General features: G+C 35.2%; 1 protein-coding gene across 4 annotated transcripts in view; it reads right to left on the bottom strand.

Moving 5' to 3' along the window:
* The window catches only part of grh (grainy head), a 475,110-nt gene that overhangs the window by 301,728 nt on the left and 156,134 nt on the right, over positions 1–17,248 (bottom strand). For all 4 annotated transcript variants that reach the window (XM_075311013.1, XM_075311016.1, XM_075311012.1 and 1 more), the window contains exon 2: positions 2,254–4,103. In XM_075311013.1, the coding sequence (XP_075167128.1) occupies positions 2,254–3,407 (1,154 nt within the window). In that variant the 5' untranslated portion in view covers positions 3,408–4,103. The remainder of the gene's footprint in view (positions 1–2,253; positions 4,104–17,248) is intronic.

Raw genomic sequence — 17,248 nt, 5'->3', positions numbered from 1 at the left:
TCAGATTTAAATATTTCCCATATTTTTTACTAACATTGTGTTCCACCCAAGTGCATTAGCCGACTTAAATTTTGAGTCTATAGATTTTTTAGAAGTCTATCAAATTCTGTCCAGATCGAGTGATATTTAAATGTATGTATTTGGGACAAACCTTTATATATAGCCCCCAACACATTTGAAGGATGTGATATGGTATCGAAAATTTAGATCTATAAAGTGGTGCAGGGTATAATATAGTCGGCCCCGCCTGACTTTAGACTTTCCTTACTTGTTTTTATTTACGTATGTGTAAATTAAGCATCCTCGTGGAAAATCGACCAAAAACGCAAGGAATTCCACCAATCTCCCAAACTGTAAAAAATCTACCAGTATTGTTAGGTTAGGATAGGTATTGTGGCAGCCTGATATTTCAGGATCACTTAGACTATTCAGTCCATTGTGATACCACAGTTGTGAACTTCCCACTTTGGTATAACAGGGGTCCCTCGAGGGACCTCCTTTTTAAAGGCGAGTCCGAACGGCGCTCCACATTGCTGGGAAACCACATTGTGATACCACAGTTGTGAACTTCCCACTTTGGTATAACAGGGGTCCCTCGAGGGACCTCCTTTTTAAAGGCGAGTCCGAACGGCGTTCCACATTGCTGGGAAACCACTTAGAGAAGCTTTGAAACCTTCAGACATGCCACCAGCATTACTGAGGTGGGATAATCCACCGCTGAAAAACTTTTTGGTGTTTGGTCGAAACTGGGACTGAACCCACGACCCTGTGTATGCAAGGCGGGCATGCTAACCATTGCACCACGGTGGCTCCGGTTAGATTAGGTTAGGTATAATGGCAGCCCTATATTTCAGGACCACTTAGACTATTCAGTCCATTGTAATACCACAATGGAGAACTTCTCTCTTATCACTGAGTGTTGCCCGATTCTATGTTAAGCTCAACGACAAGGGACCTCCTTTTTATAGCCGAGTCTGAACAGCCACATTGCAACCAGTATTGTACCAACTGCGTCAACGTGGCATCTGTACAACGACTCCTGATTGTATATCAATACAGCAAAACCGAGATATGGAAAGCAATGAAGTGATCGCCTCGATGGGTTAATGAAAACTCAATTTATTTAATATTTTAGGTTAGGTTACATTTCTGCCTACAGAGTAGAATCCATTTGCATTTGTGTACATAAACAACAACAAACAACGCTTGGGCAAATCAAACTATTCTGGTGGCATTTCGGAAATTAAATTGGAAATACAGAAGAATCTATGATATATAAACGACCCTTGTAACATACAGAACTGTACTCCATCTGCAGTCCAGGATCACATGACACACGTCAGCTATTTCCTTTTGTTTAATTGTTTGCTTGGTCAATATTTTCTGTTCCTTTTATATTTTATTTAGCTAATTGGCCCTAAATTCATTGATGTAAAGAAGAAACTCTTTTTGAATTTTTATACCAACGTTTCGTCAATACTTGTTGACTTCTTCCAGGGGATTTCGTCTATTTGAAAAATAATAAATTATTCAATTATTTTTCGAGTTTTATGGACAATGGCTCAATGGCTCAATGGCTCTATTAACCATGTTCCTTAATCTATATCTGTCCATAAAGCTCGAAAAATAATTGTATAATTAGATATAATGCATTTGGACGTCAATTGCCTGTTTCATTATCAGGCTAACATGAAATATAAATTATTTGAATTAATTGAAAATAATTGAAATTTACATTTATATACTTATATCACAGTTTTTAAACATAAATTTTGAACGGACAATCAGAATATAAAATTAAAATAGAAATGAAAACAAAACACAGCTTAAATTTAGTATCACAGTGAATTAAGATATTCCAACTCTGTAACTAACGCTTAAACTGTCAGTGTCCTCTTGAACATAACATTCATTGTTCTGTCAATCTTTTGTTGGATTCGTAAACTTTCTAAGGTTAGTCTCTTTCTCTCTTTATTTTCCCTCTCTAGTATGCGTACGTTTTCAAAATCAGCCGTGTGTCCTTTTCCTTTAATACCTACCCAACTCCTTTTCACACAGTCATCGGAGGCACAGAGTATTTGTAAAGTAGATTGTAATTCAATTTTTGCAAAAGCCAATTTTGTCCAACATAAAAGTTCTATTAGTCTTTTTGACTCAATTAAAAAAAAACAACTCTGTTCTCTTTTCCTTTTCTTCTCTTAAAATTCCTACGCTATGATTTTGATGAATTTTTCTCAAATCCACTTTACTCACCTCTGTATATGACCTTCAACACCTGGCGGTAAAGCACCATCAGCCACAATATAAACCGGTTGTCCTCCAGGTCCTCCGGGGCCAGCATACTGTAAACCACCTTGAACGACAACTTGGCCATCGGCTACAAGGCCACTTAAATCACTGCCCGAATAGATTTCCAATCCCTTTTGATCGGTGGTCGTATAAATTACTGTCTTATTGCCATCATTGTAAATCAAATCAATGTGCTTATCCGAAGGATACATATCCGGATCCAATTTAGAACCCATGGGTATATGCGACAAATGTTTGGGATTCCCAGGATCATGGCCGGAAGTGGTGTAAATAATTTGCCCGGTATTTTGCTTCTTGGGATCATCGTAAATATCCACCTCGGTTTTGACCACAGCCTCCGAATCGTAATGCTGCAAAACGGAAGCATCCAACGGGGAGGTTTGATAGACTGCATGCTCATTGGCCATCTTCTGGGCCTGATTGAACATGGCAGCGGCCACAGCATTATCATTGGGCATTAATTTCGAAGGATCACTAACAATACGAGTGAGTATATGTTCACCAGCCTCATTGCGAGAGAGTATGTGATGTTCGCCATTGATGATTTCCCGGGAAATGATCTGCTGTTGCTCACCATTGGGACCAACCACGCGGATTATTTGATTCTCATCAAATTCGATTTTAGCCAAAGGCTGATTCTCATGAGCTGCTTGTACAGCAGCCTGTTGCTGATTCAATTGGGCCACCATGCGAGCATCAATGACATGATCATCTTGTGGACCACCTGCTCCAGTCTCCATTACCACTTTGGGACTCTCGTATATGAATACGGCATCCTTATCGTAGAGCTTTGAAGAGTCTGTATGTAAATCTAGCACGTTGACATTGGTCATAGTGGCCAACTCTGGCTGGGGACTATCGGGTGAATGGTGTATGGCATCAGGAGAAATCAGTGGCATACCATTGGCTGTGGCTGTGGAGACAATGTTTCCGGTCGTGGTCCCTGTGGCCCCCGCCACGGATACCGAATTGGCACGGGCTGGCGATAGAGGGGCCTCATGCATGTGAGATCCACGATGATGCATATTCGCCTGAGCTGTCAAAGCAAGTTCGTTGGCGGTAATGACACTTGTGGTAGCAGGAGATGATGATGACATCTTATGCCAGTGTAAAATATTAAAGCAAATTTCTTGGGGTTGGGGGGGATTCTTAGAATCGTTAAAGGACGATAGTCTCTTTGTTACGATGGACGAACAAATTAATTGCACTTGCCAGGATTAAATTGATGTATGTAAAAAATATGGATGTTTCGTTGCTTGCTTGCCATGCAAAAGGATCTAATCCATGGAATCTCTTGTAGTAAACTTAGTTAATGTTGATGATGTTCCTCTTAAATATTAAAGCTTAGTGTAGTAGATATCCTTCTAAAGTTGCTAAGTACGTTTCTAGGTATAAATTAATACGAGTGGTGTATGAGTGTTAATTTTTAACTTAAAAGTGTTGGTGTGGATGTATGTGTGTAAAATTCTAATAAAAAAGGCACTTTAATCTCAGTTATTTCCTTGTGAAGTGGGGTTTCTTCCTTTCTAGGTCAGCATTTGTAAACATCTAAGGTTTCCTTGGATATCATCTCTTGCAATTTGTGATGTGTTTGAAATTTGTTCTTTGTGTTAGCTGCAGCAGTTTATTAAAATTGAAAAAATTCGCTGGTGGTATGGCACACTGTATTATTGCTCAGCAATTTCTTATCTACATAACTACCCTATCAGGGGTAATTTTTGTGGCATTATTTTGGGATGGAATTGCAAGTAATATGCATAAGATGAGTTAAGACTGCGGCTTTGTTGAGACATCTAAAAAGAAATAAAAGCAAATTTTTTTTACAGATAAGTAAATGAAAAATTAAAAAAATCAAAATTATTGGATAAAAATCGATCAGTCTGAGAATACAATAACGAAATATGAGCCCTTGATTTTGAAAGTGGTATATGTCATATATTTCTCGTTGCGAGTTATTTAGAGTTTTGCATTTTAAAGGATTTGAAAAATATTTCTGTTTTATGGAATAAGATTTTTCGACAATAAAGTATTATCAACAAGCAAGCTTTTATTACGATTGTGAAAGATATACTCATACCCAAAAGGAAATGTGTGGTTTTAAATGGTTAAAATTACTTATACCACTTTCAAAATTAACTGCATGATTTTGTAAATGACTTACGCCATCAATGAAACATTTCTTTTGGTAATAAAAATTTTATTTACCCCCATTTTCATGAAGCTCCGTTAGTGCTACGTTAGGTAACGAACTTTTAAACCATGATATCTACATATCTGTCATCTTGCGTATATATTCCATATGCCAGTTAGAAACTTAACTGCTGAAATTTTTTCAGTTAAAGTTAACCGGAGAAAAGATATTTCCATTTTTCTTTCTGTTAACTGCCAGTTAAATCCAAACGGAGCTACATGAAAATGGCCGTTAAACTCATTTTATTGTAACTATGTAAATTGTTTATTAGCATTTAGGGAAATAATTTTGTTTTCTTTTGGTAATAAATATTTTATTCATACTCATTCTATTGTAACTATATAAATTTTTTATTAGTATTTAGGGAAATAAATATCTTGTGAAAAATTCGTGAGATATAGGGTCCCAGCAAAAAAAGTTTCCCCAAAAATTTAGCAAAAATGTTTTTTTTTTTTTTTGATCCGGAAGTGGTGCAAAATTTTCGCAGAAGCGATACATTTAACATGGGCTTGTCATAGGACGGATGTCCACCATTTCAACAGCCGTTAAAGTGAATTGGAATCACTTCTTAGGGTGGGATCCTAATTCAGTTTTTTGGATGTGAATTACAATTTTTTGTGATATTTTGCCAAATAAATATTTTTTATAATTATTTACGATTTTTAAGGCATTCTAACGTTTGTCGGAAACATTTGACATCAAATATATTCAAAACTTCGCAATTTTTCTAGAATGGATTTAGCACTTTTTTTCGGCAAAATTTAAATAATTTCTACTATTTAAAAATTTTTCTTTCTCTATTTTTAACCTATTTGAAACAAAGAAAGTTAAAATTACCCATTAAAAATATGGAAACAGCGAGTTATAAAAAATTGAATCAAAAAATTTCCTTTGTAGTTAAAATAAAGAACATCTTTGGGAGGACATTTTTGGAAATGCCTTTCAACAAGTTGTGATTTTAGAAGAACTTCCCAATTTGTTTGCCGTGGTACTAAATCTATCAAATCTTTACGTTTTTCTTCTGTTATTGGTCTAATTGTTGTGTATAATGGAAGAAACAAATCTATATTTTCGTATATTCTAGGCCTTCCTCTTTTAGGTGAGAGGTCTAATTCTTTGAATTCAGAATTGGAATCCAAGGAAGTTTTATAAAACATCGTTTATGAAGCATTTTTATACCCTCCATCATAGGATGGGGGGGGGGGGTATATTAACTTTGTCATTCTGTTTGTAACACATCGAAATATTGCCCTAAGACCCCATAAAGAATATATATTCTGGGTCGTGGTGAAATTCTGTCCTTCCGTCCGTCTGTTGAAATCACGCTAACTTCCGAACGAAACAAGCTATCGACTTGAAACTTGGCAGAAGTAGTTGTTATTGATGTAGGTCGGATGGCATTGCAAATGGGCCATATCGGTCCACTTTTACGTATAGCCCCCATATAAACGGACCCCCAAATTTGGCTTGCGGATCCTCTAAGAGAAGAAAATTTCATCCGATCCGGCTGAAATTTGGTACATGGTGTTGGTATATGGTATCTAAAAACCATGCTAAAATTGGTCCACATCGGTCCATAATTATATATAGCCCCCATATAAACCGATCCCCAGATTTGGCTTGCTGAGCCTCAAAGAGAAACAAATTTCATCCGATCCGCCTAAAATTTGATACATGATGTTGGTATATGGTCTCTAACAACCATGCAAAAATTGGTCCATATCGGTCTATAATTATATATAGCCCCCCGATTTGGCTTGCGGAGCCTCTAAGAGGAGCAAATTTCATCCGATACGGCTGAAATTTGGTATATGGTGTTAGTATATGGTCTCTAACAACCATACAAAAATTGGTCCACATCGGTTTATAATTATATATAGTCCCCATATATACCGATTCCCCGATTTGGCTTGCGGAGCCTCTAAGAGAAGCAAATTTCATCCGATCCGGCTGAAATTTGGTACATGGTGTTGGTATATGCTCTCTAAAAACCATGCAAAAATTGGTCCACATCGGTGCATAATCATATGTAGCGCCCATATAAACCGATCCCCCGATTTGTCTTACGGAGCCTCTTGGAAGACCAAAATTCATCTGATTCAGTTGAAATTTGGTACGTGGTGTTAATGTATGGCCTCAAACACCCATGCACAAATTGGTCGAAATCGGTCCATAATTATATATATATATATATATATATATATATATATATATATATATATATATATATATATATATATATATATATATATATATATATATGTATATATATTTATATATATATATATATATATATATATATATGTATATATATTTATATATATATATATATATATATATATATATTATATATATATATATATATATATATATATATATATATATATATATATATATATATATATATATATATATATATATATATATATATATATATATATATATATAATATATATATATATATATATATATATATATATATATATATATATATATATATATATATATATATATATATATATATATATATATATATATATATATACATATATATATACATATACATATATATATATATATATATATATATATATATATATATATATATATATTATATATAATATATATATATATATATATATATATATATATATATATATATATATATATATATATATATATATATATATATATATATATATATTATATATATATATATATATATATATATAATATATATATATATATATATATATATATATATATATATATATATATATATATATATATATATATATATATATATATATATATATATATATATATATATATATATATATATATATATATATATATATATATATATATATATATATATATATATATATATATATATATATATATATATATATATATATATATATATATATATATATATAATAATATAAAACGATCCCCAGATTTGACCTACGGACCCCTTGGAAGAGCAAAATTCATCCGATTCGGTTGAAATTTGGTACGTGATGTTAGTATATGGTATCCAACAACCATGCATGAATTGGTTCATATCAGTCCATAATTATATATAGCCCCCATATAAACCGATCCCCAGATTTGACCTCCGGTTCCTTTTGGAGAAGCAAATTCATCCGATCTTGTTGAAATTTGGTACGTGGTGGTAGTATATGATATTTAACAACCATGCCAAAAGTGGTCCATATCAGTCCATAATCATATATAGCCCCCATATAAACCGATCCCGAGATTTGGTTTTGGAGCCTTTGGAGACATTTGGTACATTGTGCTAGTATATGGCCGTTAACAACCATGCCTAACTAGGTCCATATCGGTCTATAGTTATATATAGCCCTCAGATAAATCGATGCCCAATCACACAAAAATTGGTCCATATCAAGTTCATAATTGTATATAACCCCCATATAAGCGACCCCCATATTTCAATTCTGGCTCTCTACGTATCGTGCAAAAAGTCCATATCGATTCGTAATTATTTGTAGTCTTACCTATACATAACTTTTTTGTCTGATATATACCACGTATGGTTTAACACACAATTTAGAAAACGATGTTAAGAAGTTTTAGGATATCACAATCCAATTAATTCGATTGTGGATGACAGTTTTTCGTAGGAGTTTCTACGCAATCCATGGTAGGGCGTACATAAGATTCGTCCTGACCGAACTTACGGCCGTATATACTTGTTCTTTCTGTTATTTGTTGATTCTTAAAAGTCTTGTGTCGAAATGAAATCTTTCTGAGCTATTTGTACTGACAAAAAGTTTTTTTTTAATACATGCATCTTGCGTTTATAGTACGCTACAGAGACAGACATTTGTACATAAGGAAGTGCTTTTTGTGGGTCAAATGTGACTTATCAAAAAAAAACAATACCTGTATTTTGTTTAACAGTTAAAAAGTAAACTCATTGAGCTAATTTTCATGACATAGTGATAATTTTTTCAGATTATTATTATTTTATTTTATTAACATTTGATAAGTTATAGCTGATAAAGTAGATTTTTTTTTAATTTTTGACTTATACCACATTCAAAATCAAGGGCTCGTATAATTTTCTATGGATATCGATTTATGGCAGTTTTGCATAATTTATCCAATTGTATGAAATTTATTCAAATTTATTACGTTTGTTTGTATTTTAGCATGAAGCATATTTTTAAAAATCATAGCGGAAAATAGTCGATAATCAAATAGCAGCAGAGGTTAAAGGTTTTGCTTCGAACATACAAAAGATAGCAAAAGACAAATCTCAACATTTAGTCACAATTATGAACTATTTGACCTTAACTCCCTTTTCCGCAACCGTAAAAGCATAATTTCACCCCCCTCTCCTAAGGCAATAATAAATCTTTAATACAAGATAAAGGCTCTGCGCTACAAAATTGACCCTTTACAAATTTGCAAAAATTTTGCCTAGTATTATAAATCTAATAGAAAAAAATATTTTTAAGTACAATCAGCCATAGAGACGAGATAAACCACCTTAGAGAGGCGTTAGAGCTATTGCAGCATATGGACAATTGTCAATATATTACACATCCCGTATACATATATAGAAAAACTTTGCAAGTCCACCACCTTGCTAAGGAGTTACATGGTAGACTTTTGGAACAACGACCTTAGACATGATTACAATAAAAGTTTTGAGTGGGCAATTTTCTAACACAGCTGGAGACGTTGTAGAGCCAACGATGTAAAAGTTGGACACGGACCATACCAACGATCTTGGCTCGCTATTTTCAGCCATTGCCCCTCTAATGCACCATGCTGCCATAATCTTGGAGAGTATTTAATATGGGATGGAATGGTGGCGGTTTACTTTGGCGTTTTATATGAATGGTTAGCTAACTATTGCATTGCAGCTCTGGGGGCCAACATCAAGCCAACGCAAAACTCACAAATTCCGTTTATTTGACAACTGAGATGAATGGAAAATTGCCCAGTTCATTTTGTTGCCTCGTTCATATTGTTTTGTAGCCAAAAGGCACATCGAAATAGCCAAATAGTGAGCAGCCAAGAAGCGAGCAGCATCACATCTCGGACATACCAAAATGGGTTGCATACAATGAAGTACATCATACGCAGATTTATGCATAACCCATGAGACAACCCAGCACCAAAGTAAATTGCATTTCATATAAAAATGCATGCAGGCTGCCAGCGAGCATTACCAACTAGCCTGCCAAGTATTCAAATAGTCAGACAATCAGGCAGGAAGTTTTAAGTCCAACTAGGCATGCACCCTGGAGTATATTGGGGTGGATATATAAAATATATATGCCTTCCTATGTGAAATGTAAACCGATATTTACTGACATATTTACGACATTGACAAGAACACAAAAAAAAACATTTTTGGATTCAATCACGAAATTAATTGATCCACTTAATTGAAATATATTCAATTACAGAAATGATAGTATCAATCACCGAAATAAAATATTAATTGAAAAATTTTATGAATCAATGAAATGTTTAAATGAATATTTTTGAAAATTCAAATAAAATTTTAATTGAAATATTTTGGTGAAAATTTTTTGTGTGAAAGATCAAGGGCGAAATTTAAAAACGATCTATTAAGAAGAGATGATACAGTATCCCTATTTTCAGATCCAGAAATATTTACTCCAATTCTGTTTGCTACGTAGTAGCACTCATGAAAATTTAGAAAAAAGTATACGGCATTGCTTGGTGTATGCCACAAATTCTCCTTGCAAGCAGGAGAATTGCCGGGACCTCCTTCCAAAACACTCCTTTATACCAGAGCTAAATTGACTTGGGAGTATACGGCATTGCTTGGTGTATGCCACAAATTCTCCTGGTAAGCAGGAGAATTGCGAGGACCTCCTTCCAAAACACCCCTTTATATCAGAGCTAAATTGACTTGGGAGTTGGTCGAGTGTGAATTCCAACAATATATCGTCGCTATAATTATAAAAAAAATAATAATTTTCATTACTGCTTTGATTTTAATTTAAAACCGCATGATGACCAAATTACAAAAGTAGATTAACCACCAGAGGAAGATATTTTTATCCCATTGATTAGGGCTAAATCCTTTAGACTCTAGAAGACGGTTAGGTCGACCATCGTTGTCCAGACCGAAATATTTATCTGGGAAGTTTTATTCACTGTTCGCTATCGCCCCATCCCCTTGATCCTTTTTTTATGTGACATTTACTTCCTCTTCTAAAACTTTCCATTTATATCCATGATCCACATTACTTCACCGAAACATCTTTTTCGTTTTGGGACCAAATTTTGTAGCCTATGAGTCCATGGTAAGAGTACTTGCAATCGCATTTACATTTTTTTTTTCAATCAGGGCACCCTTGATTCCATCCTCGTCAGAAGCTGCATTTTGTCTATACTCTCAAAAATAATAAATTTTTTCTATGTCGTTCCACCCTAAGGTCTATACATATATATATATTAATATTTATTCATCTGCGAATAACAAAAGAGTATAACAACGAATCAAAAAGGCCACACAACGATGTAACACTGAAAAGAATAGAATTCTGTATTCCATGTAACCCCCTTCCCCTCCTAAGATATTACCATAGTCTTTGATGGTGTTTTCTTTTTGTAAAGTGCATCGAAGAGGTTCCCAAAGAATGATGCTCTCGGTCATGATCTCCACCACTCTTGGACACCTAACTCTAATAATTGTAATCAATGTTGTGTTGTGCAGCAGCCATGTAACATAGAAGAAATTCAGGTGAATGGAGGAGGATATAGTAGCTGAAGAGATGCCAGGTAAAAGAAATTGCTTGAGTGTTATGACTACCTAATAATCTATGCACAGTAGTATTGATTTAATGATTTTTCTAATTTTGTAGGGGTTAGGGTAGGAAAATGTTTTATGCACCTGAAAGTGTGTCCATTCAAAATCGATGACACACACAAACATTTTTTTCTGATTCAATCACTAAATTAATTGATTCAATTAATTTTTTAATTGAAATGTCTTCAATCACGAAAATGATAGTATCAATCACAGTTTTAATTGGGCACAGAAAAAATTCTTGATTAAAAAATTAATTGATTTTTTCAGAAAATTTCAATTAATTTTTTTAATTGATTCAGTTAAAAATTTAATTGATGTTGATTGCAAAACTCCACCCCTCTTCTCACGGGGTATGATTACTACCTTGGAATCGCTTTCGCATTACTTCGAGGTGGACCCCGCGAGGTCGTGACCGTCTCCTTTTATTCCGCATCCAGACTAAAACTTACATTTCACATGTCGTCGCGTCCATGTCAACCATTTTCTTGCCTTTTTTCTCCCAGTTCCCCTCGCTTTGTACCATCTGGCGGTTTACGTTTCTCGGCGAGACATTCCCAATTGCGTCTTCAAGCGCTCTACGACCTTCTGTCAACAGCATATATCTAAAGAACTAAAGAATGTTTGCTCGACATAATCCGTAACCTCTTCTTCTTAGTAAATACAGTTTTCTGATCTGCATTTTCCAATACGGTGCAGATACTTTCGAAAGTAGCCGTGACCAGAGGGCATCTGAGTCGGGCATGCTAATCATTGCACCGTGGTGCAATGATTAGCATGCCCGCCTCGTATACAAAGGGTCATTGAAAACCAAAAAGTTTTTCAATGATGAATTATTCCCTCTCAGTAAAGCTGGTGACATTTCTGAGTGTTTCAAAGCTTCTCTAAGTGGGCTCACCGTAATGAGAAATGCCGTACGGACTCTGCAATAAGGAGGAGGTCCCTTTGCAGCATTTTGGCTATAGTTCTTCTTTGTAGGGCCGACGTCAAGCTCTCACATTTAATTGCATTTGGATTTAATACATTTTGATACTTGAAAATTCCAATGAAATAAAATATTAGCAGTAGTCAAAATGTGAACATTACGTTGCGTACTGAAATTCGCGTGTACTTCGAAGTTATCAAATGACAAAGTACTTAGAAAAATGCACACGAACAGTTAACTAATCGCAACACTAAACAAATATAAAATCTACTGCCATAGGGTATGGTCACACTAGGCAAATATTTTACACCGTGGTGCAAGGGTTAGCATGACCACCTTGGGTAGTGGGTCCAAATTTTCAGCGGTGCATTATCCCCTCTCAGTAATGCCGGTGACATTTCTAAGTGTTTCTAAGCTTATCTAAGTGGTTTCACTGCAATGTGGAGCACTGTTCGGACTCGGCTATAAAAGGGAGGTCCCTTGTCATCGAGCTTAACATAGAATCGGGCAGCACTCAGTGATAAGAGAAAAGTTCACCACTGAGGTATTACAATGAAGTGAATAGTCTAACATATGTGAGCCTGAAATATCGGGCTCCCACTAACCTAACCTAACCTTTGACAAAATTGTCAAAATTCTTTTCCGGACCATTTTTGAAATATCTGGATACCGTTTTTAGAAACTACTCCTATCGTGACGTTATATACCAAATATGCACTGGAAATGTTTGTTCCTTTGACTTTGATGACGAATTCTTTTTGATTTCTGTCAAATAACAGGTTGGCTGATAAGTCCCCGGTCTAACAAAGAAAAACACATTTTTTTTTTGTCAAAATTCGTTTTTATTATTCAACATAGTTCCCTTCAAGAGCGATACAACGATTATAGCGACCTTCCAATTTTTTGATACCATTTTGGTAGTACTCCTTTGGTTTTGCCTCAAAAAATAGGCCTCAGTTTCGGCGATCACCTCTTCATTGCAGCCAAATTTTTTCCCTGCGAGCATCATTTTGAGGTCTGAGAACAAGAAAAAGTCGCTGGGGCCAGATCTGGAAAATACGGTGGGTGGGGAAGCAATTCGAAGCCCAATTCATGAATTTTTGCCATCGTTCTCAATGACTTGTGACACGGTCTTGGTGGAACAACACTTTTTTCTTCTTCATATGGGGCCGTTTTGCCTCGATTTCGACCTTCAAACGCTCCAAAAATGCCATATAATAGTTACTGTTGATGGTTTTTCCCTTCTCAAGATAATCGATAAAAATTATTCCATGCGCATCCCAAAAAACAGAGGCCATTACTTTGCCAGCGAGCTTTTGAGACTTTCCACGCTTCGGAGACGATTCACCGGTCGCTGTCCACTCAGCCGACTGTCGATTGGACTCAGGAGTGTAGTGATGGAGCCATGTTTCATCCATTGTCACATATCGACGGAAAAACTCGGGTGTATTACGAGTTAACAGCTGCAAACACCGCTCAGAATCATCAACACGTTGTTGTTTTTGGTCAAATGTGAGCTCGCGCGGCACCCATTTTCCACAGAGCTTCCGCATATCCAAATATTGATGAATGATATGACCAACACGTTCCTTTGATATCTTTAAGGCCTCTGCTATCTCGATCAACTTCATTTTACGGCCATTCAAAATCATTTTGTGGATTTTTGATGTTTTCGTGGGTAACCACCTCTTTCGGGCGTCCACTGCGTTCACCATCCTCCGTGCTCATTTCACCACGCTTGAATTTTGCATACCAATCAATTATTGTTGATTTCCCTGAGGCAGAGTCCGGAAACTCATTATCAAGCCAAGTTTTTGCTTCCACCGTATTTTTTCTCTTCAGAAAACAGTATTTTATCAAAACACGAAATTCATTTTTTTCCATTTTTTTCACAATAACAAAAGTTGCTTCACAAAAGACGCTCTATCTCACAAAATAATTGACTTACAGACGTCAAATTTTGACACGAATCAGTTGAAGGTTGGTACTATATAAAAATAATATACATTTAATACTAGCGACGCCATCTATGTGTCAGACCGGGGACTTATCAGCCAATCTGTTATTTTGCCAGTGTGACTGTACCGTTAGACCCATTTTAAGAAACAATTAGTACCAAATTCCACAAACCAATCCTTAATGTAACACTTGACAATGCTTCAGAAAAGTACTTTCCTTATAGGACAATACCTTTCGAAATTAACCAAGACTTCCAATTCATAGCAATTGGTAACCAATTTTGAACTAAGTTACCTTCACGATTATTTGGTAATTCCTTTGGATTGAACGCTTTGACTTTGGATAAATTGAACCAAAATTGGTATCCCCCGAATTGGGGTAAATATGTCCGGATTTGAAATAGCAATATTGTATCTTCATTTCATAATCGAATGCCTTGAGGGAAATATTCAGACATAAGCCAATTATAATGAGGAATATACTCTCCTAAATGCCGCCAAGAATAAACAGTATGTTATAACCTTATCAAAAACTGTGTTACTGAAATAGTAATACGATCACTAATATCCTAATAACAGATGAGTAAACAAAGAAGACGAAGAGAAATCTATTATCCTTCCTTCTTAATATATGCAAAAAAAATCGATATAATTTTATGGATTTTACTTTTAAATAATATCCCTCTTATCAGTTCAATCAATCTCGATTGTTTTTTATCTTTAGTTTATTATAAAAAATCCAAGAACTACTGTGCCTAACATTCTCATTGCATATTCACCGATTACTTTCTTTCACTTTTGGTCATACACATCATCGAATAATCGCTTACATCCACCATATGTCGCTGTTGACCACCAAAACGGTTTGATATCAAGGCCAGAAATATGAAAATAATTTATTTTGCTATGCTAAGTGGTGCATATTTAATAATGAATATTAGCCACAACTACTGCCAACCATATAATCGAATGGAACACCAAAGAACATAGTTGGGCGATTGGCAAGTATGTGGGCTTCTTCATCATAATGGTCATCATCATTCTCAATGCGCCATATATATATACTGGTGGGGAATTTGCTTTGGGGCGTTTTCCATAAAACTCTTGTCGCAAAAACCACAAGAGAATCTGGAGAGAGGAGGTAAGCTAGTTGCTAGCTACGTCTTGATCTGTTATCCTGCCAACTACTGGTAGTAGTGCTTTTGCTTACTATCCTCCATGCGAAAAACAAAAATGGACATTATGGTGTTAAAAATTTCATATGCATGATATGTTGCTTGATGTTTGATGATGTTATAACCACATGATCCGTTACAATGATTGTTTTGTTATTCGAATTTGCTGGAGAATTGCAGGAGAGTTGTATGGTCTGTAGATATATTCGCGTTTATTGTTTTTTTTTCCTCTCCATAAAGGAAGGTGTAATTCAATGTCCATTGTGTGCTAGTGATAACGGAGCCATTAGCTTAAAATCTACAAAGAGCATGAAATCCCAGTGGCAGCCAGGCAGTCAGGCAATTTACTGCTCACATTTTGTTTTTTTTTGTTTATTGAAAAGCACTCGCCTAGATGCCCCAAGAGCAACGGCCTCTACATTCCAGCTGCATAACACGCCCACATGATTTAAATTGGTGCATAGCAGTAACTAACACATTTGCAATTGCATTAACCACCAAAACCGCCTCTAACTCTATTACAAATTCAAAACTGTACACCGAAAAAAAATTGCTAGAATTTTTTGAATTTCACTAGTGAAACACGAACTTAGAGAGGTTGTCAAAATAAACCTCACATTAGTGATCGCTAAATTTTAGTTTTATCAGTAAGCAGCAATGTTTGTCTGATCTGACAAATTTTGAATTTTTCTTTAATTATCTTATACAGCGCAATAGAACCAACTGAAAAAACCATAAGTACTAATAATTGAGAAAAATCAGTTTGTTAATAAATAGAACCGATTATTAGGTGAGATCACCAGAAACTGCAGTCTGCTGAACGACATTTTGAATTTTCCAGTGAAATATGTAAACATTGGATTCAGGAGCTAGTAATTAGGCTCCCATATTTATATACCGCACTCAGAGAAGAAATACGATCCCCTCTAATATGTTTCAAAAGCATTGTGTTATTTTTTCACGGAGAACAGATCGGGATCAGATTTGGAAATTCAGTAATATGGAATGAATGTACTCGTAGGATCAGCATCTTAGACATTTTAGGTTTTTCTTTAGCATCTCCAAAAAGATTTTTTTCGCAATTCCTAAAATTTAGAATTTAATTTGTTGTAGAACTGTAGAAAATATCTTCATTCAGCACCTTGGACATTTTCGGTTTTTCTTCAGCATCTCCAAAAAGATTTTTTTTCGTAATTAGTAAAATTTAGAATTTAATTTGTTGTAGAACTGTAGAAAATAGCTTCGTTTTCTTAAAATATTATCCAATAAGATCTATACACTTTTGCAATTTTTAAAGCACTTTCGCCACTACGATAGAGATATTTCCAAAATATGCATTCAAAACGCATCAATCGCTTCTTCAGGTGTCGAAAAAATTGACCCCTCATTTTTTTGCGTACAAGAATAAATAGTAGTCATTCTGTGCCAAGTCATGACTATATGGCGGATGATCCTTCAAATCGATGTTTTAAGTGCGTAAAAATTCACTTGGTTGAGCCGATATATGAAAGTTCGCATTGTCGTGGTGAAGAGTGATCCGTCTTTGGCGGTTGGTTTTCGTGATTTCTTGGATGACAACTAGGGAGCCACCGTGGTGCAATGGTTAGCATGCCCGCCTTGCATACACAAGGTCGTGGGTTCGATTCCTGCTTCGACCGAACACCAAAAAGTTTTTCAGCGGTGGATTATCCCACCTCAGTAATGCTGGTGACATTTCTGTGTGTTTCAAAGCTTCTCTAAGTGGTTTCACTGCAATGTGGAACGCCGTTCGGACTCGGCTATAAAAAGGAGGTCCCTTGTCATTGAGCTTAACATGGAATCGGGCAGCACTCAGTGATAAGAGAGAAGTTCACCAATGTGGTA

This window comes from Haematobia irritans, chromosome 5 (genome assembly GCF_050003625.1).
Source record: "Haematobia irritans isolate KBUSLIRL chromosome 5, ASM5000362v1, whole genome shotgun sequence".
NCBI classification, from domain to species: Eukaryota; Metazoa; Arthropoda; class Insecta; order Diptera; family Muscidae; genus Haematobia; species Haematobia irritans.
This window is presented reverse-complemented; position numbering and strand designations above follow the sequence as displayed.